Source organism: Equus przewalskii, chromosome 17 (assembly GCF_037783145.1).
Source record: "Equus przewalskii isolate Varuska chromosome 17, EquPr2, whole genome shotgun sequence".
Lineage (NCBI taxonomy): Eukaryota > Metazoa > Chordata > Mammalia > Perissodactyla > Equidae > Equus > Equus przewalskii.
The window spans coordinates 53,224,868-53,249,325 of NC_091847.1; the positions used below are offsets into that span (position 1 = coordinate 53,224,868).

The window sequence follows — 24,458 nt, forward strand, 5'->3', positions numbered from 1 at the left end:
CTCCATCACATTAGGAGACATCCATTTTCTAAATACTAATTCCAGGCTTCAAATACATCTCTAATCAGTTCTAGTTTATCATTACTTCCAATTCTTCTTCTTGCACTTGCATTTGTCAAAACACAATAAAGATTCCAGATTTCAAATACATCTTGAATAAATTCTGCCTACTGTGAAAAGTAGTTAACGATACATAAGTTTAAACTGTTCTCGGCATACTTCCTTATCCTTTCAGACTGACTACCATAATAAAATGTTTTCAAAATACCCTAGAAATCCAAATGATAGCCAAACTTTTAGTGACTCAAGAGAAGAAAATCTAGATCACTATCAATCAGACAAAATCCCATTCATCTATTCATCCACCCATCAAACATGTATTAAGTACCAACTATGGATGGGACCTACAGCTAAACTACACAGAAACAAACATGAGTAAGACACAGTCCCTGTACTTGAGAATTTCATAGTTTAAGGTTGAAGAAAGACATTAAATGATCACAATGCAGCGTGAGATATGCTAGTTTGGAACCGCTATGGATACCAGGAGAGCTTATTTCAAGCCCAGACTTCGCCATTTACTGAATTTTATGAACACCCAGCACATTTTACACAGGATTCAGTGGGGTTACAATGAAAGAGAAAGGGCTTTGGAAACAAAATTATTAAGGGATATAGAAAAATGAGAGGTATTATCATTACTAATCATAACGATTTGTTCTTGATATATAGAGTAATTATTTCATTTGATAAAATACTCACGAGCAATGGGAGGTTTCTGGATTATACGCTAAGTATTTTAAAAGAAGGCAAAATCGACTTAACAATATCTCAAGCCAGAATCTCAGTCCTCTACTCTTTTTTTTTTCCTACAATCAACCCAGGAAACCTGTCTATTGGAAGGCTCTGGTCACCTGTAACCAAGGGGTACGAAGCAATATTACAGGATTAATGTGGCTCACTCTTGCTTCTCTCTGGGAGAGGAGAGGTTATGAAAGCGTCAAGTGTAGAAACGCTTCTGTACCAAAAAATAACTGGAACTGTTGGCATGTTTATGTTATTAGAGTATTATTCTTGTTGTCAAGTGTAAGTGAACAATAAAAACTAATGTTCTGAGAAACCAGGCTAGTCACAGTGACCAACACAACCCTGCTATCTTCAGTTCACCAAGAATGGAGATGGACCCATAGCAAGATTTAGAAGAAAAAAAAGTTTTCACCCCAGGAACCAATGTTTGGCTTGCTTATTTACTTGAAAGTCAAAAAAAAAAAAAAACCCACACATATTCCCACATATCAGTTCAATTTCCCGCTGCAACTGCATTTGATCAGGTTTATAAACACTCCATTTAGTTCCACTTCTCTGATATCATGAGTTCCCATAACAGAAAAATATCTGCAGTCCTGTTACTTCATGTGAAGTTTTACAGCCTTTATTCATTATGATTTTAAAACTGTTTTCAAGTGGGAGCACGCATCATAAAAAGAAAAAAGTTGAATTAAGCTTAAAGTACATCTGGAAGTACGAATGATGGAAAAAAAGAAATTCAGATGAGGTATACCTGGTTTCCTAATAGTGATTAGGATGCTATGTTCTTCCTCAACTACAGCTAATGAATCAGGAATAATAAGCAGCCGTCATCTAAAAAGCATAAGATGATACTAAAATATTGATTTTTAAAATGAGTAAACTGTTATGAGCTAGCAAATGAACCTAACCCTTTATATTTCTTATATAAGAAATACCCACAATTAAACTATCACTTTTCCAGTGATTTGTAATCATGTAAATTTTGAAGGAAAAACCCCAAAGATATTCTGCAACTAAATACGCAAGAAAATACATACGTCCTAGCGAGGAAAAATAAAGTTTAAGAAGCTCAACGTGAAGCTAATTCGAAAATTTAAAAACTGCTTAAAGCTTCACACAGGTCAGTTTGAGAATCACCTTGGAATGTAAAATTTGGCCAAATTTTGTGCTTTGGATATAGTCTAATCTACATCTGGCCAAAGGAGGAAACCCAATTAGAGAAAGGTGCCATCATCAAACGATACCCTTTAATGAGCTCAAAGATCTATTTAAGCAACTGATGGGGGGAGCTAATCTAGCTCAACTTCAAGTTGGATAAGAATTCTAATCATCTGGTCTTTATTCATATATTTATTATAACAACATCTATGTAGACATGTCATTTTGCAAAGTGTTTGATGATAAAGCAAGAGTTTTGAGATCAACTAACAAATTCATGGGCATATATCCATAGATTGGGCTAAAAACAAAACAGGAAGAAATTTGTGGAGGTTCTCAGCATCAAGGCCATTAAGCAACCCGGAAGCCACTGTATCATTCACAGAACCATTATCTTTTGTCACTGAAAACATCCTTTAATATTTTTTGAGACAATAAAAGATGTTAACTTGTGAATATGTGATTTTCAGTTTTCACGTGACAAAGCAATTTAACTTCTCAGCAGATAAGGCATCTACTGAAACCTCACCAAGTGAAGCGTGAAATCATTGCCCAAGCTATCCAGCATCCCTCCTGATGATTACCTGCACAGATCTCACAAAGAAATTAAAAAAAAACAATTCTTCCCATTTGTGCTCAGATTTTTATGAGTCTGAACACTAATTCAATGCAGTTTTCCAAAAGCGACAGCTCAATTCATCAGCATTTTGTCCCTTAATTAAGGAAAGCAATACAATCTAATGGTATGGAATAACATTAAAAATAGACAAATTATGGAATAGAATATCAAAATTCATATTAATTTTTAACATACAACATTTAGTTCAAACAAATGTCATGCTTTTGGTTCTCTCAGTTTATGACGCAGTCCCTAACCCCACGCATTTCTTCTCCTCTGCCTTTGGTGGCAAGTGCAAAAACAATGTAAGATTATGTTGCTGTAGGTCACTTTTCCTGAGACAACAGTACATACCTTCACCTGTTATTGATATCTTTCAGCAGTTTAAAGTAGACAGTTCTATAACAGGAAATACTGTGTTCAGTTTTTAAATTTATAATTAAAAAATATTTTTAAAATAGTGTGTCCTTACATACACAGTCCCTTCTCTCCCTGAGATTCAGAAGCATTTTACTTGGTTGAACTGGATTCTACTAAAGACTAGCATAAAAAGGTATTTTATCACCACTACCAAAAAAAAGCTGTTAAAAAAATCTCGCAGGCAAAATTACCCTATAGTGTTAGATGTCAGGATAGTGATAAACTTTGGGGAGGAAAGAGGGGATAGAGATGGGAGGGGTTCCAAGGGAGTCTAGGACGCTGGTAATGTTCTATTTCTTGACCTGAGCGGTAGTTAGACAGGTGTGTTCATTTTGAAATAATTTATCAAGTTTATAACTTCTGTATTTTACTAATTTTTTGTACTTATTTGTGTATTTTACTTAAAAACACTTATGTACCACGTATTTTTCCATACGTATGTTACACTTAAAAGAAAATCCTTGAGGAATAAATAAATATGGCTCCTTACAGTTCCATTGTTCTTAATATAATGTCAGTAGTTTTACTGATCAAGCGTGAGGAGCATGCAATAATTATCTCAAATGGTGCCTGTCATGGGCCAAAAAAATCTCCTGGAGGTCCCACACACAAATTTAACATAGATTAGAAGAAGAAATGAGTAAAACGTATCTAAGTCTAGAATCAAGCTTTAGAACTCATACATTCAGAGAAAACAAGTCAGTCAACCAGGTGACCAAACGAAAAGACAAATCCTTGCCTTGACAATTACACGTCTAGATTTTCTAAAGATGTGCTAGCAAAGACGCACAAAGAACACATTTCAGTTGGAGCCGTTTAATTTTCACTTGGTCTCAAACGTGGACTATGAATCTAAAGACAAAGAAAAAGAAACGAATATTATTGCTTGATTATTTTTTCATTTTCAGAAGCTTTTTAGAATTTAATTCTAGAAAAAAATAACTGGAAATGGGTACATTTGAAAGCACAATCTTCATTTTATCAATTGAAAAGCAATCAAAGCGCTTTAAAAATAAAATCTTAAGATCTCAGCATTCAAAGATGCCAGTGGATGAATCAGCCCTGTGTGCTGTGCGTACATCCCGTCCATCTGCTCCCGTATTACATTTCTCTGACCGATGTTTCTCAAGTTCCTTAGCTTAGAAATTAATTTAGCTTAAATTCAACGTTTATGGAAATTCAAGGAAAATTATTGAACTTTAAATAGACTGTGTTTTATAGGCCTTTTAAAAGGAGATGCTGTGCAAAATAGTATGATGTAAATGGTGGCAACCTGAAACAGAACACTAAATCCTTGACATAGCAAAGGGCAAGCTAACAAAGGAATGGTTTCAGCGTGCAGCCTACCCACAGAACACATTTATTATGCAAGCTTAGTGGCCAGTACATACAATAATTGTTTTAAAAAAAAACTTCCAGTGATTCTTTCTTCTTATATAATAGATTCTTTCTTTATAAACCTTCATACAAATGGTGAAAAAAATGACTACTTTCACAACCATCTAAAATATCTGGTTACAAGCTTCAATTTAAATTTTTCAAGTCTGACTTAGTTTTCAACAGAAAGTTCCTTTTACTGCTCTTATTCCATGACATGCCTTCGGTTCTAATGCTTGACCACTTTTATGAAGAGCCTATGGAATACTACAGACCTAAACCTAATTTGCTCTCAATTTTACTGGATACACTTTCCTGTCTTAGTCTTTTTTTGAATATAGCTCTTTTCATTGAAATTATGGGCAGGATTTCACAAAACAATAAACAAATATAAAACCTCCCTTACCAATCTCAACATAATTTCAATATAATTCCCTTCCATAAGAACAATGTTAATGTAAACAGTAAATATGTAAAACAGTATTAATTAAATGCTAAATATACAAGGGTAAAAAGAAAGCCTAATATAATCCATATCATAATTGGCTGGATTCCTGGTGCCCTTCAATATTGTTCCATTTATTAAATCTCGTTCATAATTAGAAATTCCAAACTATATTCCAACTACATCTTCCTGTTTTTAAATAGAATACAGAACAATTATTTTAGAACAATTACTAGTGGCCAAGTCCTTATAAATGGCAATATTTTAAAATGTCTAGGAACTATGCATAGAGACTACGTGTCTCACAAATCCCATAAATTCTTTAAAAATAACTGCTTAAAAGGCGAATGAAGTGAATGAAGGCAGCCCTTTGTATCCTAGAGATCCCAGTGTGTTTTCAAAATGACCTTAAAATCTTCAACAAAGACACTTAGCTCCCATACTAGAAATGAGCACTTTTCAAAATGTTAAATTGAAGCCTATCAATTTTAAGGAGTCAAGCTTTCTGGAAATCCGAATTTTAACACTCAAAATACACAAATATTTAGATCTTCTTAAATTGTTGCCGAATTGCCTTAAGCTAAGGAAAAACAGAGGAAACAGGTTGGCAAGCGCCATCTTGTGGACTCCCTAGAAAATGTTTTCACTCTATCCATCAGAACAGTCCAGAAGCAAATGATTATAAATATTCAATATAATATGCTTGATAGTCAAAATGTTACCTTAATTTAAATCAAGTATTCACTAAAGGTTAATTTCCCAGAGTCCAAATACCAATAACTGTAATGAAGTGCATTTGTGGATTGGAGGTAAGATCCTTCTTCTAAAGCACTTAAAACATTTATAGCCAAACCATCACATTTGATCTTTACAACATCCTCAGGAGTTAGGCTGGAGAAATACATCATGCAATAATGAAGACTGAGAATCTTATATACCAAAGAAATTTTTTTTTCAAGGACGACTAGCCCTGAGCTAACATCTGCTGTCAATCCTCCTCTTTTGCTGAGGAAGACTGGCCCTGAGCTAACACCCGTGCCCATCTTCCCCTACTTTATATGTGGGACGCCTACCACAGCATGGCTTGACAAGCAGTGCATAGGTCCGCACCAGGGATCTGAACCGGTGAACCCCGAGCGTCTGAGGCGGAACGTGAACTTAACCGCTGCACCAACAGGCCGGCCCCATATACCAAAGAAATTTAAAAAGCATCTAGTCAGTGGAGAAGTCAGAATGATTCTCCTAATTCTGCAGTGGAGCAGAGTCATAGAAGAGTCTCTTGCCAAACAGAGGTTTTTTATGGGGCCAGTCTGGTAGCACAGCAGTTAAGTTCACGTGCTCCACTTTGGTGGCCTGGGGTTTGCAGGTTCAGATCCCAGGTTCAGACCTACACACCACTTATCAAGCCATGCTGTGGCAGGTGTCCCACATATATACAGTAGAGGAAGATGGGCACAGATGTTAGCTCAGGGCCAATCTTCCTCAGCAAAAAGAGGAGGATTGGCAGCAGATGCTAGCTCAGAGCTAATCTTCCTCAAAAGAAAAAAAACAGAGGCCTTTTGTTGTTTATAAACACTAAACCGAAAAAGTTATCAAAAATTCTAAAATTCAGTGGAACTAATAGATACATACATAGATCCATTGTGTTTGTGTGTGTGTGTGTGTGTATCTTGTAAAGTTTATAAAAGTATCTTATAAGTGTAAGTTTACATATAAAGATGAAAAAATACACAAAGAGAAAAGCTGAAAGACTATTAGAAAAGAAAATGCCCCAGAGTCATCTTCATATGATTCTCTTTAGGCTTCAGGAATAGTACAGTTTTATTATTTCATATAATACTAAAAAGGAAATATTAATATTCTAAACTCACCTACTGGCCGGGAGTTGCCTCACCGCCAGTCCAAAGATATGTTTTCTTTGGCCCACACAGTGCTTTTTTAAAGGCCCAAATTAACTGCCAACATCTAAAATCAGGAAATTCCTCAACATTCCCTATTGTCTATGTTACTATCTGCCCACTGTAGGCATCCGAGTGGTGGCCCTTGGTTTACGTTTTTTCTAACTTCCCTAATTTTTTCTCCAGGGTTCTTTTTCCTGGTGGTCTTTTGGGGGGCAAAGGGAAGTGCACACGGCATCCAAGTTCATGTCTTGCCATGTTATGCAGCAATGCTAACTGCTTGAGGATTCTTCCCCAATTTTCTACTTAAAAGGTGCTTAATCCCAATTTCGCTATTGGTTGATGATGCAACAATGCCTGGAGGTTTATAGAATATTCACTTTTTTTACCTATGTTCTGAGATGCAAAACTTTGAGAGAGCTTTCTGCTTTGCAAAGGGAACCCCAAGCACACCACTGGTTGAAAGTACTGGGGAGATTTGTTACAGTTTGACATTTTCTTTGGTTTTTTTTTAAGATTGGCACCTGAGCTAACAACTGTTGCCAATCTTTTTTTTTTTTTCCCGCTTTCTCTCCCCAAATCTCCCCGGTACACAGTTGTATATCTTAGATGCAGGTCCTTCTGGTTGTGGCATGTGGGATTCTACCTCAACGTGGCCTGACGAGCAGTGCCATGTTGCGCCCAGGATCCGAACCGGCGAAACCCTGGGCTGCCGCAGTGGAGCGCGCGGACTTAACCACTTAGCAACGGGGCCGGCCCCGGTTTGACATTTTCTAGATGGCAGGAAGAACAGCCTAAATACTTAGGGGGAGACAGAGAGAACATTGCTCTGGCCAAGTCTAAGTTGGTTTAAGATTTGAAAGCATTTTTAGTTTCTAGAACTCCCCACAACTGTTTTAATAAAATTAGCCCAAAGTATACCACTTTGCCAGTGTCACCAATGATTTTTTGGTATTAGGGTTTTATAAGTGATAATTCACAACTACTGTAATATATTTAGTTGCCTTGTGACAATAGGAGAGTTAATATTTCTATAGCAGCTTTCTCAGTGAATGTTTTTATAATAAGGCACTGGAAAATAAAATAGGAAGCCTATTAAACTTCATTTTTGGTTTGAGTTCTCTAGAAAAGAAACAACATGTAAAGAGATACTAAATACAGCATTAAATATATCAGTTCATTCAAGTTTTCAGCATTAACAATATATTTTTGTAATTAGGAAAACGTTTCAGAGGGATGTAATTTAAGAAAATAGATTTGAAATATAAAACATGAGATTTAAAGAGGCAGACTTCATTCATTTGTTTATATTACCATTTGTAAGTCCGCCTGAAAATCCTAAGTTTAAAAAAGTGCTGCTTGATGGTATTTATTATTAAAAGCTGCTGCATTTTCTCAATAAAAAAATTTAGAAGAAATTCACCTACTATAAATTCTTGGTCTCTCAATCTAGGGATTATTAGTTAAATGCAGTTTAATTCTATTTCCATAAGCCTCCTGTTTAATTTTAAAATAAAAGATAAATAAATAAATCAACTTTTAAAAACTGTACCTTGCCAGCTAGCAACAGCAGCTGAAAGTACATAGTAGGCAACATAGGAAAACTGAAAATTTATTTTAAATGTAACCTTACTAATGAAAAATACCACCTTGGGACAGATCTTTTGAAATTATCCAATAGTAATACTTTTAACATACTTAATTTTTCTTCTTCCCGTGGTAACAGAAAATAGATTATAAGACCTAAAAATGCTGGATATTTTCTCTTGGGCCTTTTATCAACTTTTGATTAAGTGAAAATTTCAAAAAATCATTTTTCAATTTTCAAATGCCTCTGTTCTTCCTAAGGTCAATTACTATACTTGAAAAACAAGATGAAAGGAGAAAAGCTTTGATGAGAGGAGTGAAGTCAAAAGGCACCTTGAAGGGCCAGCCCCGGGGCCGAGTGGTTAAGTTCGCGGGCTGTTTCGGCGGCCCAGGGTTTCGCCAGTTTGGATCCTGGGCACGGACATAGCACGGCTCATCAAGCTATGCTGAGGCAGCATCCCACATGCCACAACTAGAAGGACCCACAACTAAAAATACACAACTATGTACTGGGGGGCTTTGGGGAGGAAAAGGAAAAATAAAATATTTTTTTAAAAAAAAAGGCACCTTGAGCTGAATGAGGTCTCACCTCAAAGGATCAAGTCCTGGGAGCTGTGTGGAGTCACTCTCCTTCCCTCCCATCCCCTGGGAGGGGCACACTTCAGTGTGTGTGGCGTGTGTGTGCGCGTGTGTGTGTGCGTGCATGTGAAAGAGAGAGAAACACTAAAAGAGAGCAAGAGCTCCTCTGTCTGGAGAGACCTAAGAACAGCAGATGGGGGCAGAGGGTGCGTGGCACAAGAAAGAGGCTCGCTGACGTCTCTCCAGAGAACTGCAGAGCCATCTGTCTGGAAAATTCAGGATGACAGGCCTCTAAGTATTCCGTAAGTCTCCCTACTGTCTGGTGATGTCTGTTTCCTTCTTTCTTTTTATTACTGTATTATTAATCCATCTTGTTCCCTTTCCTTGTTCTTTTGAAATAATTTATCCTTTTAACTTCAACTAAAAGAGTGAACTGACAAGTTGAGAATCATTTCTCATTCAAAGAATGTAACTTAAAAGAGGTCTCTGGTTAACTTTTAAACATTATGATGAACAAAAAAACATGAATTGTGTTTCTCCAGCTCTCATCTTTACATATTTTGCACACATATAAAATGAGCATCTTTATGACATCCAAATCTGAGATTAACAAATGCCATCCAAAGACTTTAAAAGGCAATATACCCAAAATAGAGAAGTGGCAAAGTCAATTTCGTCACAATTTTTTTTCACAATTAAATGAAATATTATTAGCAATACATGAGATGTCCTATAAACCACTGCCTTCATCTTTCTTTCTGGGTTCCAGCACACTCTGAAAAACAATCATTAGCGTGAGCTTTCTGGTCCACTGCTTTCTGTTCGGCAACTTTAGAAACACTTAAAGAGCCATTTTTTAAATGGAAAACTAATCTCCAAAGATGCTATGAACTTGGCTAACCCACCAAGGTCTGAAAGGGAGCTTGAACAAGGAAGGGCTTCCCTTCACTATCTCTTTGTTCATGGCCTGAAAAAGTCCACAAGAGCAAAGAAGAGCTATCAAGGCAGAAGGACCGTGGCCAGCTCCATGGCCAAGTGAGTTAGTTCGTGCCCTCTGCTTCGGTGGCCCAGGGTTTCGCCAGTTCGGATCCTGGGTGCACACATGGCACCACTCATCAGGCCATGCTGAGGCGGCGTCCCACATAGCACAGCCAGTGGCACTCCCAACTAGAATATACAACTATGTGCTGGGGGACTTTGAGGAGAAGAAGGAAAAGAAAAAAGAAGATTGGCAGCAGACGTTAGCTCGGGGCCAATCTTTAAAAAACAAAACAAAACAAAACCAGAAGGACCCATCTCTTCCCTGACCATCAGCACGGTCTCTCCAGGAGGGTTCTGTTCCACACTGAACACTGGACACACGGCAATATTAAAGCAGGGAGCAAACCAACCTGGGCTCACAGCCCTGTGTCTGCAGATACTGTTTAGTGCCCCTTCTCCTCTGCTTTGAAAGTTAAAAGGAAGACGAAGACGGTTTCTACAGAGATAAAGCAGTATAAACCTAGCAGGATTTCACCAGAAACCTTTGAAAAAAGCTGACAAAAGCAACCAGTTCCAAAGTAAATAATGTTGATATACACCAACACTGTAGGAATATATATATTTCTTCCTTTAAAGACTGAAAACAAGATAGTTAGGCAACAAAAACAATATATGAGAGATTTTGAGATATGTTTACCATTGTTAACTTGGTCACAGCATTATAAAATTATAGAAAAAATTAAAGAATGCTCTACATTTCTACCCTGGAAACTGTTAAACTACAGAAGTAGTGTGGTTTATGAACTGTTTTGTTCATTTAACAAATATTTTTGGGGCACCGACAACGTGTGAAGCACTGTGCTAAGCACCGTGAGTACAGAAATGAGAAAGAATGACTCTTGGACCTTACAGAAACCACCAACCTAGACAGGATACGATAAAGATGAGATACGGAACGACTGTGAAAGGAACACATTGACAAATATCACAGGCAAGTCACAGATAAAATGATGAAGAATTCTCAAGATGATGGGATTCCTTCTGAATGGGTGGCAGGGGGCGGAGGATATGGACTGCAGTACTGAAAGGAAGGGCAGAGCAAGACATGGAATACAGAGAAAGGACAGATATGGAAGCCATTGCAAAGACCAAGCTGCAAGAGTCAGCAGCTAACTGGGTACCAGGGGCAAGGGAAGAGAGGATGGAAGAAGGAAAGCTAAAGATTGGGGCTGGGACAGGCGGAGCCTGAAGGGTCTGCAGGAATCCTGCTAGAGATGTGGAGGGTACGCGGGGCAGGGCTGGAGATGGCGACACGGGAATCCTCCACAGCACACTCTGCTGGAGCCTGTACACTTCCCAGAGAGAAGGGAAGTCAGATCTCGAAAAGCACTGACGTCTTAGGGAGCAAACAGAGGACAGTGAGGAACAGTGAAAGGGAAGAAAGGGAGTAGCAGGAGAACGCAATGTCTGGAAAGACAAGAGAAAAAAGTTTCCAGAAGACAGAGGCAATCAAAAAGATCAAACAGTGCAGAAAGATTGGATATGAGGACAGAGGAGCAGTCACCGCTGACTGGTGTTAACTGATAAAGCACTTCCAGTCGAACAGAAGCAGAATGGAAGGTGGCAGTTGCGACGCGAGGCTCTCCTTGACCAAACTTTGGTCATCCTCCTCAGCCCTCTTCTTCTCGAGGGCTCAGCCTTGGCCCCCCACCTTGACAGGTCTGCAAAGCCGAGTTTTAGAAGAATTCTGCTAGGTCAGTTTAGAGAGGATGCCCCCACCCTTCGTACCTGATCCCTCTTGATGTCTAATCTAATTCCCCATCTCCTACCCTGATGCCTGATCACTCTGGCCTGCCCTCGACAAGAATCTTGTTAGGTCAGTTTAGCAAGAATTCCCCCTTCCCTTGTCTCCTCTTAGTGATTTTCCATCCACTCACCCACCTTCCCCCCAAACCTGCACCTTGCTTATAAATCCCCACTTGTTCTTGTATTCGGAGTTAAGCCCCATCTCTCTCTCCTATCATAGTCTTGACACCTATGGCAATCATCTTGAGCCAAGTCTTCCTTGTTCTTTTAACAAGTGTCAGAAAAATTCTTCCTTTCACAGTTGTCAACATTTCTTTTCACTGGAGATGAAGGACATTCATAAACGCCTCATAACCAATTATGATGAAACACCGTGGCTGGGAAGAGATGGCGCAGAGGAGGGTTAACGGGCAGGCATGCAGGAAGAGGAGGTGGGGCACACTGAACGCTCTTTCAATAAACCTCTGGTAAGAGAGGGCCACTAATAACTCATGATGGCGCTGAGAGGGCTCCAAGGGTGAGGACAGCATGGCTGTAATCAGAGGGAACCAATCCAGGGGAGAGGAAGAAACTAATGATACAAGACAGAGAAAAACGAATTCCTGTGCTCTTGTTTTCAATCCTCTTGCATTGTCTCTTTCTTGCATTGTCTCTGTTCTTTATAGAACAATGAGAGGTATTCCTAAGTAACAAAATTTTACTTTTATCCGTTTAAAAACATGAATGTTTAGGGGCTGGCCCAGTGGCACAGTGGTTAAGTTCGTGTGCTCCGCTTCGGCAGCCCAGGGTTCGCCGGTTCGGATCCAGGTCATGAACCTACGTACTGCTTACCAACCCATGCTGTGGCAGGCATCCCACATATAAAAGAGAGGAAGATGGGCATGGATGTTAGTTCAGGGCCAATCTTCCTCAGCAAAAAAAAAAAGAAGAAGAAGAAGAAGAAGAAGAAGATTGGCAGCGGATGTTAGTTCAGAGCTAACCTTCCTCAAAAAAAAAAAAAGAATGTTTAAACTGTTGTTTATATCTGCTCTTCTAATATACATATGAAAACTAATAGGAATGTTTATGTAGCACACAAATTTACTATTATGAGAGGAAGATTATATTGTTTTTATTTTCAGACCTCTAAAAGGTTAAGTTAGCCATTTTCACACTGAATTCCTATTCAACTTGATTATGTTCACTACTGTGAGGGCAAAACAGAGACAAACCAAGCTAATTTATGTGCAATTCCTTTGTACTACTGAAATGAAAAGGAACAATAGTTTAATGAAGTGGAATTTGTTATCTAATTATGCCAAATAATTTAGAAACATCTGTTGGTGGTTGGTAATGTTATAGTTAAACCTCAAAGAATCTGCTCCCAGAGAGACTTTGCTTTTATTCAAGCCTCCGTGAGCTTCCAGTTGGGGACTCCGCATTACAGTACAAAGGGACGACTTAACGGCACATTTGCCGAATTTTAAAAAAATGAATAAACAAAAAATAATGAGAAATAGAGGGTATGCATCACATGAATCTGGGGCTTAAAATTAACTCCCAAATTTAAGGAATACAAGAGATTACTGTAATATCGAAGCTTCATTCAAACAGACATTGAGTAGCCGGTATCTATCAGACACATGGCAGTTGTTAAGGAAACAAAGAAATCCACAGCATTGCCATTAGGGAACTTCACCTGGTGGGGAAGACAGGAGAATATAAACTATTACACCACCATGCGCTAAGTGGTAGGGCAGAGATGTATGCAGGGCACTGCGGATGCAGAAAAGGTGTAACTAATTCACAAAGACTACTTGGAAGAGATGACTATTCGAGATGAATTTTGCAAGATGGTAGAGGTGCGTGAGGACCAAGAAGGGCTTGGGAAATGATGGCGCCGAAGGTACACTGAGTATAATTCCTTCTGGAAACTTCAAGTAGTTCAGTACTGCTGAAGCACAGCCTCGGAGGAAGAGAAAGAGATGAGGCCAGGTAAGCATGGGTCCTATCCTGACAGCCCTACATGCAAGCTAGGGAATTTAGACTTAATCTTAACGGTGATGGGGGCTCATGGCAGGATTTTAACAAGCAAGTGAATTGTTAGACTAATCAACTCCAAGAGGCAGGTTTGAGTTTCCAATTACTGACTCTAATATAATAAGCAAGAATAACCCCAAATAATAAAAGATTAAAAATAGATAAATGAAAGCAAATGTTTAAACTGATTCAAGGTTGTTCCCAGGATAAGTATGTAGAGTGATAATCCTTTACATATTTATTCTTCACTCATTTATTCACTCAATAAATTTGGGTTGAGCACCCTCTACGTGCTAGACACTGAGCTGACAGCCCTCGATCTATTTTAAGTGCCACGACAGCAGGGGCTAGATCTGAGGATGTTCTGGATCACCTCCCAAAGCAGCAGCCAGCGTTGCCTGCTGGCCAGTGTACTTTTCATATTTTCCGAGTGCAGTAGAAACGATCAGAAGTCTGTCTGGTCTTCCTGAACCATGTATATCCCTGACCCAGGTCCCCCCAGAGCATTCTCAAAGTGACAATGGCACGTGGCGTTATTTAGCTCCACACATAAACACACACTGCAGAGCCACTTCAAGTCAGTCAGCAGACTTGCTAAATAAACAAACTGGATCTTTGCTAATATTTCTAACAACAATACTATTAGTGATAATACTAGCTACTACGTATCTTCAACCACTGTGTTAAGAATCTTAGGCACATGATCTCATTTATTTCTGCATGAATCAGAGAAGGGAATTAATAGCCTCTATTTACATTTAAGGAAAATGAGACTGGAACATATAGCCGACCCTTGGCAGAGAAAGGCTGAAGTGCAGCTCTCCTACTCCGGAATCCAAGCTCTTTCCTCTCCCTGCCTGCTATGGAAGCACCCTCCACGGACTTCCCATCTCACTCAGAGTAAAATCTGAAGACCTCGCCATGTAGCAGGGCCCTCCATAATCTGGGACCCCAACACGCCTCCATCCCTAGGCATCTCCCATGCCCTCATCTCCTACCACTTTCCCCCAGCTTACTCAGCCCCAGCCACACTGCCCTTCTTTCTGTTCCTCAGAATTGCCCAGCACATCCCTGCCTCAAAGTCTGAGGCATGAGGCACTTCCTCCACTTCACGTGACTCATTCCCTCACTTCCTTCAAGCCTCTGCTCAAAACCCACCTTAGTGGTGAGGCCTTCCTGGGCCACCTGGCCACAGAGCTGGTCCATCCCCCTCACTCTGCGTTATTTTTCCTCAGAGCACTCGCCACCTGGCACGTTATCCATTCTTTATTGTCTGTCTCCCTCCACTGCAAATATAAGTTCCTTGAGGACGGGAACTAATATATATCTGGCACACACTAGGCCCTCAATTCATCAGAGGAGTAAATAAAACACAAAATAGGAAAACAAATCCCAAGTCTCAGAGCCACTCCTCAGAAAAACTAGGAAATAATACACTTCTTGTTTTTGCTTCCTTCTCTCACTCTGTGGTACCATCCATTCCTTCCCACTAATCCTAATGTCCTGTGCTTTAATATCGTTCTGCTTATGACACCACCCCCTACAGGGCCCTCTTAGTAACGTCCTGCCACTCTCTCTTCTCTTACAGTGTGGCTCCCTCAGTCAAAACGCTTGCCCTGTCTCACCACTTGAAGATCTTCAGTCCATACATTAAAATCATTCTTTCATGAATGAAGATAAGTATCTATATTTAGCATGTTACTCCTCGTAGATAACATACTAAAAATCATGCTTTAATATAAGGGTGTACATTTTATTCACATGAAGGCCTGCAGGGGAAGCATTTCACTCAGGCCGGATGTCTACATCCACGCCTCTTACCTGTCGTCTGACCTACTTAGCACAAGCCACTTCAAATCCCAAAATCATCTCTGACCAAGCAATTTCACAGCCATTAAGGAGCTCAAAAACAGTGACAAAGTTCTATATAAAAGGTACAAAATGGAAAGAATATACTGTAAGGGTTGAAGATATGTGCTAATGGCTGAAATGGGAAAACCAGGAAAGATCAGCAGTTTAAAGAAGAGGATTCATTCAGTTTTTGAAGTGTCAAGTTTGTGGTGATGAAAACCTATTCTAGGGGCCGGCCCTGTGGCCAAGTGGTTAAGTTCCCATGCTCCGCTTCGGAAGCCCAGGGTTTTGCCGGTTCGAATCCTAGGCACGGACATGGCACCGCTCGTCAGGCCATGCTGAGGTGGCGTCCCACATAGCACAACCAGAGGCACTCACAACTACAATATACAACTATGTGCTGGGAGGCTTTGGGGAGAAGAAGAAAAAGAAAAAAACAAAGATTGGCAACAGATGTTGGCTCAGGTGCCAATCTTTAAATAAATAAATAAATAAATGATTTACTATTTGAAAAAAAAAAAAATCTATTCAAGGGGTTGGCGTGGTGGCATAGTGGTTAAATTTGTGTGCTCCACTTGGGTAACCAGGGGTTCGCAGTTCAGATCCCAGGCACAGACCTACACACTGTTCATCAAGCCATGCTGTGGTGGTGTCTCAGGTACAAAATAGAGAAAGACTGACACAGATGTTAGCTCAGGGCCAATCTTCCATACCAAAAAAATTAATTAATTAAAAATAAAAATTACAAAAAGTCTATTCAAGCAGAGAGACATCTCTTGGACTACACTGTTTTTCTACTTGCTTTACACTGTGAAATACATGCAGTCCAATAAAATCCAAAGGTAAAGAGTCAGAGTGGAAAGGGAAAGGAACAACTTCCAGGGCAGCTGCATACAGCACAATGGGGTGGCTCCATGCCATGCCACTCAGCAGCTGGCGGCAGGCCTGGCCTGACTCATCTTCCCTTCTCTCACAAATTACTCAATTGTCGGCATTAACTCTTTCCAAGAAGTGCTTACTTTTCTAAATTTAAAACAACCATTCAAAACAGGCAGGGACATTACTAATCTATCAATTTTTAATTCTGGTTTTTGTTCCTTGGGGACTAAAAGGAAAAATATTCTAAAAACATGAAAAGTTCTAAAAGTTCCTGAATATAAAACCACTCTTTTAAAAATAGCATTTTCTGTTTTTTACGGTTTAAGTGAAGTAAATTTTCCTTCTTCAATCTGATTTCCCACCTGCCTCTGGTGATTTCTTATGTTAATAACAGCTTTAATGAGATATTTACATACCATAAAATTCACCCTTTTAAAGTACACAATGCAGTGGTTTTTAGTATATTCACAAAGTACTCATTCTGTTTTTTAAAAATAAGGAGCCAAATAAGGAATGTATATTTGTAACTTTGTTTTGTCAAACACGATTTTTTTTTCAATATGATTTCAACGTAAAAATAATCACACCACCCTGTTTTCTTAGTTTCTTCCCATTCTACTTTTTAAAGGATAGTAGGATTATATTAATAAGTAAAAACCAACCTTTACGGGAATCGTTTTCTATGTAAGAATGACTTATAACTGATAATTTGGTTGTAAGGCCAGGCTCGAGGACTTGTCTGGCACTGGGTTGGCACAGAAAGTTCACTGGCTTCATTTAGTTTATATATTGCAGATAAAGTTTTTAAAGGTGCTGTTACTGATACTTTATATAAGACTGAAGAAACATCAATTACCCATATCAAAGGATACTATCCTTACTAGAGGGACTTTGAGAAAAGCTCCACACACCCAGCAAGGAACTCTTTGTTATGACTGCTGTCAAGATGGTAGCTACCTGTTAATCCTTAGGTTAAACCAATCTGATCAAATACATATAACACATTATACCAATGTCATTCCTTCAGAACTATTATTATATGACATACAAAGCAGGACCAAACAGTATTTTTCTGCCTAATTCTCATGATTGCTCTGGATTAGTCTAAAACATGTATCTTCAGTGGGGGTAATACTGCCCTCAAGGGGGCAAAAATTGGCTTTTAGGGGTCACAAAAACGTTACTCTTTTGTGCACATACAAGCAGATATACATACAGTCCATAAACCTCTGGTATTAAAGTTTCATGGAGAGAACAATTAAGAAAAAATGTCAAAAAAGCTTCTTACAGAGGATGATAAGAAAAAAAGGGTTGAGAAATACTGATCTAAAGAAGCTGATGGGCCAGCCCCAGCGGCCTAGTGGTGAAGTTCAGTGCCCTCCACTTCGGCAGCCTGGGTTCAGTCCCTGCGAGTGGACCTACACCACTCGTCTGTCAGCGGCCATGCTGTGGCAGTGGTTCACATACAAAAAGAAGACTGGCAACGGATGCTAGCTCAGGGCGAATCTTCCTCAGAGGGGAAAAAAAAAAGTTGAAAAGCTTCTTGACAAATTTGTCAAATTTTTATAATGACACCATTACTATCTTCTATCCTCAAAGACTGGATGGTTATTTGCAGGGACAGATGCAGTTCAAAAGACTGCATCACCAATAGGGCTGGCCCCGTGGCCGAGTGGTTAAATTTGCGCCATCTGCTGCAGGCGGCCCAGTGTTTCGTTGGTTCGAATTCTGGGCGCGGACATGGCACTGCTCATCAAACCATGCTGAGGCGGGGTCCCACATGCCACAACTAGAAGGACCCACAATGAAGAATATACAACTATGTACCGGGGGTCTTTGGGGAGAAAAAGGAAAAAAATAAAATCTTTAAAAAAAAAAAAAGACTGCATCACCAATATTCCTTTTACACTGTATGCAGATGGTGACTATTAGAGTTACAGCAACTATAATTCTTTTCTCTCTCTTACACAGTATCACATCTCCACACATTCAAAGAAAAATTTTAAAGTTGAAATATTAAGTTTTTGACAGCAGTAAGAAAAGGAATATGGACAAGTATTTCAATAAGGATGGTGATTTTAACCACAGGTGAAAAGATGAAACATTCTAAGAAAAGCAGCTGGGCTCTCACCACTGGACCACCCTGACGCTTAGGTAATTCCCTCTCATAGCCTATGATGAGCAATGTCTGAAAAACAAAAATGTCAGCAGGTTGTATTCAAGTGGGAGTTTCCTATAAAATTAGCTTTTGGTCAAATAAATCATACCGAAAATGTGTAGCTGACTAGTCTTTTTAAAAATAAATGTTAATGTCAGGACGGTCATGGGAAATCAGAGAATTTCCTAACCGCATCACAAAGAACACGCCATTGCCATTTAACTGCTCCAAAGGATCACTACAGAGATGCCCACAGGCAGGTGTGTCAGGGCAGACAGAGATGCCGGATACAGGAGCATAATGAGATTTCCGTGGCAGCAGAAGAGTCTGAGGAAAGAAGGTAAGAAATTACAGTGAACCCTAAGGACCAGGAGTGATCTACAGCAGTGATAAAAGCGCCTAAATGGCAACAAGAGGAAAAAGAAAAAAGAGGAGGGGGCGATGCCAGAGATAATTCAACCCCGACAGAGAAGAGTTACTCAGGGTCCAGCCAGCCCAGCTGGACGGTTACTGAGTTCCCAGTCTCATCGGTTCATCGGGGCTGTAAGCCACGGCCCCAGCAGCCAGAAGCGACAGAAATTCCTGCCAAGGGGTGACCTGCCAGGGTAATTTTCACCCAGCTCCGGAAACCAGGGCTCTGTTGGTATAGCCAATCAGGACTCTCTGTCAAGTACTCCTGCTAAAACAGCCTAAATTAGAAACGTCCTAAATTAGACGATCTGAGATTTTCCTTGTAGGCCAGCAATTAGTAGAGGACATGTGCTTCTCTGCTGAGGAAGTTCTAACAAAGTCAAGTTGCAAATAGGTAGTCAGGTGCAAACACTACAGTTCTGGAACGTGAGCTCTAGGAAGAAAGAGAGACCATGCCTCTTGCACACGGCTCCAGATGTTTGCTGAATGAATGAGCAAGGTGAGTGAGATATAAACTACATTTGGATAATTTTTAAGATTTGAGGATTTAAAAATTGTTCGTATCGATGCTGATGTTTGAGGGGTGGGTTCGTGAAGAAAAATTGCTGGCAAATTCCTGAATCTTAAAAAGTGCACATTTTCAACTCCCAAAGGAGACTGTAAAATCAGGAAGGATTGGATTCTGGTTCTTCTATCACAGAATAAAACAGAAATTTGTATTAAAAATATCCTTTAAGTAGCAAAAGTGATTAATAGTGAAAATGAGATAAGAAGGTCTTCACTCTTAAATTGACAAGTATTTTATTGAGTTCCTACAACAGACTTAAGAAAAAAAATTAAACATATACAAATGTAATTGTATTTTACATTTTTTAAAATGTAAAATTACATTTTTTTAAAATGAAACCAACTTCCACTAACTTTCCATAAAAAGAACATTCTTTACAATTGTGAAAAACCTGGATAGAAATGTGAAACAGAAAGCAAAGCAACTAGACTCCCCTGCTGGCTGCTAGGCACTGAACTGCGCCTCCCCACCCATCCAGCTGTGGAAGCCCCAACCCCGATGGTATGTGGGGGCCCTTACAATGGGATTAGTACCAGCAGAAGGAGAGACCAGAGAACTGGCTCTCCTTCTCTCTCCAACAAGCGAGGACATGGCAGGACAGATGTCCGCACGCCAGGAAGAAGGCTCCACCAGGAAGCAACCTGCCAGCACCTTGCTCTTGGACCTCCCAGCCTCCAACACTGAGAAATAAATGTTGTGTAAGCCCCCCAGTTGAGAACATTTTACTCTAGCAGCCCAAGCAGACTTAAGACACTGGCCTGACCAAGGATCACACCTAAGACACACACGGGTCCTGGTGGCCGTCCGTCTAGGGAGGCTTGGGCAGAAACTCTACCGAGCTCTGACTGCGATGACTCAGGAGCCACAGCGTCTAGTTTCTTCGTCTCCTTTCTCTTCACCACCATCTCACAGAACTCTATTACCTCATTGAGCCTCTGGTCTAAGTGGGTTATTAAGAGTAAATATAAAAAGATATGAGGTACTTCCAAGACCAACCTGTCAAATAACAGTAATATCTAAAATAAAATCCATTTCTTCTACCCCTCGGGGACTGTTCTTAACATACACAGGAAGCTATTTTGAATTGGACAAGTTTGAGCAACTCTAGTATTTATCTTAAACACAAAGGTTCTCAAACTTGACCACACCTAAGAACCACAGCAGAGCCCCTTGAAAATCCCCTTCCCCTGGAAAGACCGAGTCTGCAGGTCTCTGGCAAAGAAACCTACATGGTGAACAGCTCTCTCAGATGACCGAGAAGTGGTATGCAACCACACTCTTGAGAACCGCTGCCTCTCTGTCACTACTGAAGAAACAGCACACACAGGTGTACGTTGCTTTATATAACAGAGAAACGGTCTTAAAAATTGTAACCAAATTGGATTTTCTAAGCTAAATCCTATTTTCCCGCAAATTGACTTTACAATTTTAAAGACACTTTATTCATTCTGGGGGGTGGGAGTGGTTTCAGACCTTCTTCTAGAAGTCAAATTCCACATCCTCCTCTCCATCTCCACCTCAGCAGTTAAAGACTTAATTCAGGAATCCTTCTAAAAGAGCCTTATCACACACTCGCTTGTTTTATTCATCGAGAACGTCAGCATTCTAAAAGTGGTTGATTTGTAACCCTTACCCTTGAAAACAAACCTTGAAAATGCAGACTCTCTCTTGAGGAAGGAAAATGAATTTTGTCAGAAATAGTTTTAAAGAGAAATTTACTTCTGGAAATCTTATTGCTATGTATTAGCTACAACAGTGTAAGATAAATGCTTCTTCAAAAAAGACTATCAACTATGAGTAAGCCTTCCGTCACTTTTAACTTTTGTACAAAAAAAAGTCCACGCTTAAGGAAAATGCTTCTACTAAGTAATACAAATTAGATACAAGGTATTACAAAACAACAGATTTTCATTATTTCTTTCAGAGAAAGAAACATTTTCTTTAAAAGCACCTATGAGAACCAACACCAGATACACGTAATTTCTAATACTGTGGGTATTTGGGCAGAGTAAACACAGCCGCAGACTGAAGACGGGCAGACTGTGTTCCAGGCTCAGTTTTGCCACAGATGGGCCATGTGACCTTGGGAAATAACCTCTCTGGGTCTGAATTTAACTTATAAAATAAGATGGTTAAATAAAAGTAACTCTGATTCCAACAGATTAATTCACTCAAGTATTACATCAAAAAACATTTGTGGTATCTGATGCCTATAACTTAATCAATTGGCACATTAAAATGTAACTGGAGACTTGATAGTGTGAGTAACTTACTCAGACTGTCCTTGTGGCTATCAGTTACACATCACTGTACTTCACTTCTTTGAAAAAGTGAATACACTGAACATCTAAATTTTCACATATTGAGTTTTCTTAAAGCGAGGTACATATATAACACACTCAATTTCTGTAAAAGGAAACAGTGTATCTTTTCAGTCCTTCTTCCCAACCCATTGTCATTGCAGGCTCTAGGAAAAAAAAAACACCTTGAAGTCTTAACCACTGAACAATAGTGTTGCAGTAATACATCACAGAAATAACATTTCTTTCCTACAATACTCAAAGATATTCTCCAGAGGTTACTTATCTTCCAGTAACCAACTTTCTTCTTGTCTGCTCTCATATTCGTAGCGCAAACATTTTCAATTTTAACCAATATTAAATAAGTTCATCACGTATTCTTGTTTCCAACGGAATACACCGAGACCGAAAAAAAAAAAAAACACCCAAATCCAACAGGAATCAACACACGCGTTTGGCAATTCCAGGGAGGTTGGGATGCACAGACATCTTGTTCAAAATAAATAAACTTTCCAGGATCTTTATTTACTGACTTGAGAAACGTAGGTGTGGAAACAACCAGCTAACTTCGCTCCCAAGTTGGCATCTTAGAGAATCCTCCGTTTACAAAACACCCAGCACCTCACAGCCTCCCCACTCCGAATTGGCCAGGGGAGCACACGCCCATCGGCCCTGCCTGGAGAGGGAACAATGGGAGAGGCGCGAGGGAGCCAGCCCGGCGCCCCGGGCGCCCCAACTCCGCGGCCCCGGCCCGCGCCCGACACCGCGCGCGGCGTCCCCTCCCCGGGCGCCCCGGCCCCCGCCCCCGAGCCCCGGGGCGCGGCCCACCTGCGGCGGCGCGGGCCGAGGGTGGCACTTACCGAACAGGGTCAGGGCCATCGTAAAGGCGCTCGCCAACTGCTCGCCGCCGCCCGCCGGTCCACGCGCTCCTCCCAGGTGGGCCGGAGATCACCGCATCGGCCCGACGCGCTCACACCTCGGAGGGCGCGGGGAGCCGGAGGGGCGTGGCGGGGGCGCGGGCGCGCGGGGAGGCTGCAGGCCGGGACGCAGGGGGCCGCTGCAAGAAAAAGTTATTTATGCGTTATTGTCAGGCGCACCCGGACAACTGGAGCCCCGCTAGCCCTAGGAGAGCCGGCACTTGTCGCTGCCATCTGTGCACTGCGCGGAGCGCGCGCGCGGGCGGCGGTACCTGCGGGGCGGGGAGGCTTGGCCGCGGCGCAATGGCAGGCGGGGAGGCGGCGCCGCAGTGGCGGCAGCGGCGGCGGGGAGAGGAGCAGCCTCGAGCCCCCAACGGGGCGCGCTCACTCCGCATCCCGCGGTCTCGCAGACGCCATCTTGCGATAGCGTCTCCCCCTGAATCGGCCGCTGCGCCTCCGCCCGCCTCCACCCCGGGCGCCCGGGCCGAGTGCGTTCCCATGGCAACGGGCGCGCGCGGGGGCCGGGGGCGCGCGCCCCTCCTGCCCCGGGTCGGGAGGAGCTGCCCCGGCCGCCCGCGAGGGGGCCTCCAGCAGCGCGGCAGGGCCGGGGGCGGGGTGCGTTTTAGCTGAAATCCCAGGGATTTTTTTGAATGGGATTTGAGGAGGCACAGAGGGAGAAAAACTGAGCTGTTACTCGAAAGACGAAGTCACAGGAGGATGCTCCATAAATATAAGGACCCAGCCAGGGTCATGTGGGGATCGGGTTCGTTTAAGGATATGTCTCTTCTCTGGCGCCCTCGGGGTTAACGGAGAGTCTGGAGCCTGAGACCTGGAGCTACAGGACTCGGGAAGGGGGCCAGGAGTCGAGCAGAGGCACTGAATGTTGCTTGTCTTTCCGCTTGGACTTAAGAGCCACTAGGAGTAGTTCTGATCGGATTGTCATATGTGAGGAGACAGGAGTCGGTTAAAAAGCATCTGGGATTACCTAAAATAATTTGTTACAAGGCCAACGCTTAAACCTCATTTTCTCCCTTTTACTTTACACATCTGATATTGTGTCAGGAAAAATCAACGTTTCTCACTGATTGGCACTTCTCCTTTACCACAAAAGGTTGTTCCCCTGAGCTTTTTTTGCATTTATCGATAATCACTGGCAACATCTTTCTTTCTGTGATGTTCTCTGCTCCTTCTGTCTTTGCCTTAATTAACGAGAAGCCATATAACGCCCTGAGATTATCAGCCAAAAGATGTTCTTGAAAAGCTCAGTTACAGTGTTTTTTGTCGTTATTTAATGTATTCAAAAAATCAGTATTCTCTAGTTGCTATATTTGTTACCTGTTTAAAAAATTCCTCGCTTTTTCTTGTTTCTCTCCTTAGGGATTTTAGACTACTTCAGTATCTAATCAAATAGATTTTCTCTGGTTCTCTTTCAGTTCTTCAGATTCCCTAATGTCATTTTCCTCTTCTCTCCAATTTTCAACTAATTCTTTTAAGAATATTATATTAATATCTTCTATTTAATTTATCTTGAGGATCAAAATCATTATGAAAATGAAAATTACTGCTGCACTAGGACCCCGGTTAATTCATCATCATTTCACAGCAGATTCAAACATTGGAAGAAAAGGAAAGCCAGTCAGAAGGAGGAGCCAAGCCTTTTGTTTCACGTCAGTTA

General features: G+C 40.9%; 1 protein-coding gene and 1 long non-coding RNA gene across 4 annotated transcripts in view; one reads left to right on the top strand and one right to left on the bottom strand.

The window, feature by feature from the left end:
- Positions 1 to 23,297, bottom strand: part of CHN1 (chimerin 1) — a 192,052-nt gene extending 168,755 nt beyond the window's left edge. The window contains exons 1-2 of one of the 3 annotated variants that reach the window (XM_070580250.1): positions 23,056 to 23,297; positions 22,727 to 22,923 (exon numbers count right to left, since the gene is read on the bottom strand). In XM_070580250.1, coding sequence (XP_070436351.1) covers positions 22,727 to 22,745 — 19 coding nt within the window. In that variant the 5' untranslated portion in view covers positions 22,746 to 22,923; positions 23,056 to 23,297. The other 2 variants (XM_070580251.1, XM_070580252.1) reach the window with 2 other exon arrangements.
- Positions 19,300 to 24,458, top strand: part of LOC139076638 (uncharacterized) — a 43,937-nt gene continuing 38,778 nt past the window's right edge. The window contains exon 1 of the long non-coding RNA XR_011528432.1: positions 19,300 to 19,497. This is a non-coding gene — a long non-coding RNA (uncharacterized lncRNA). The remainder of the gene's footprint in view (positions 19,498 to 24,458) is intronic.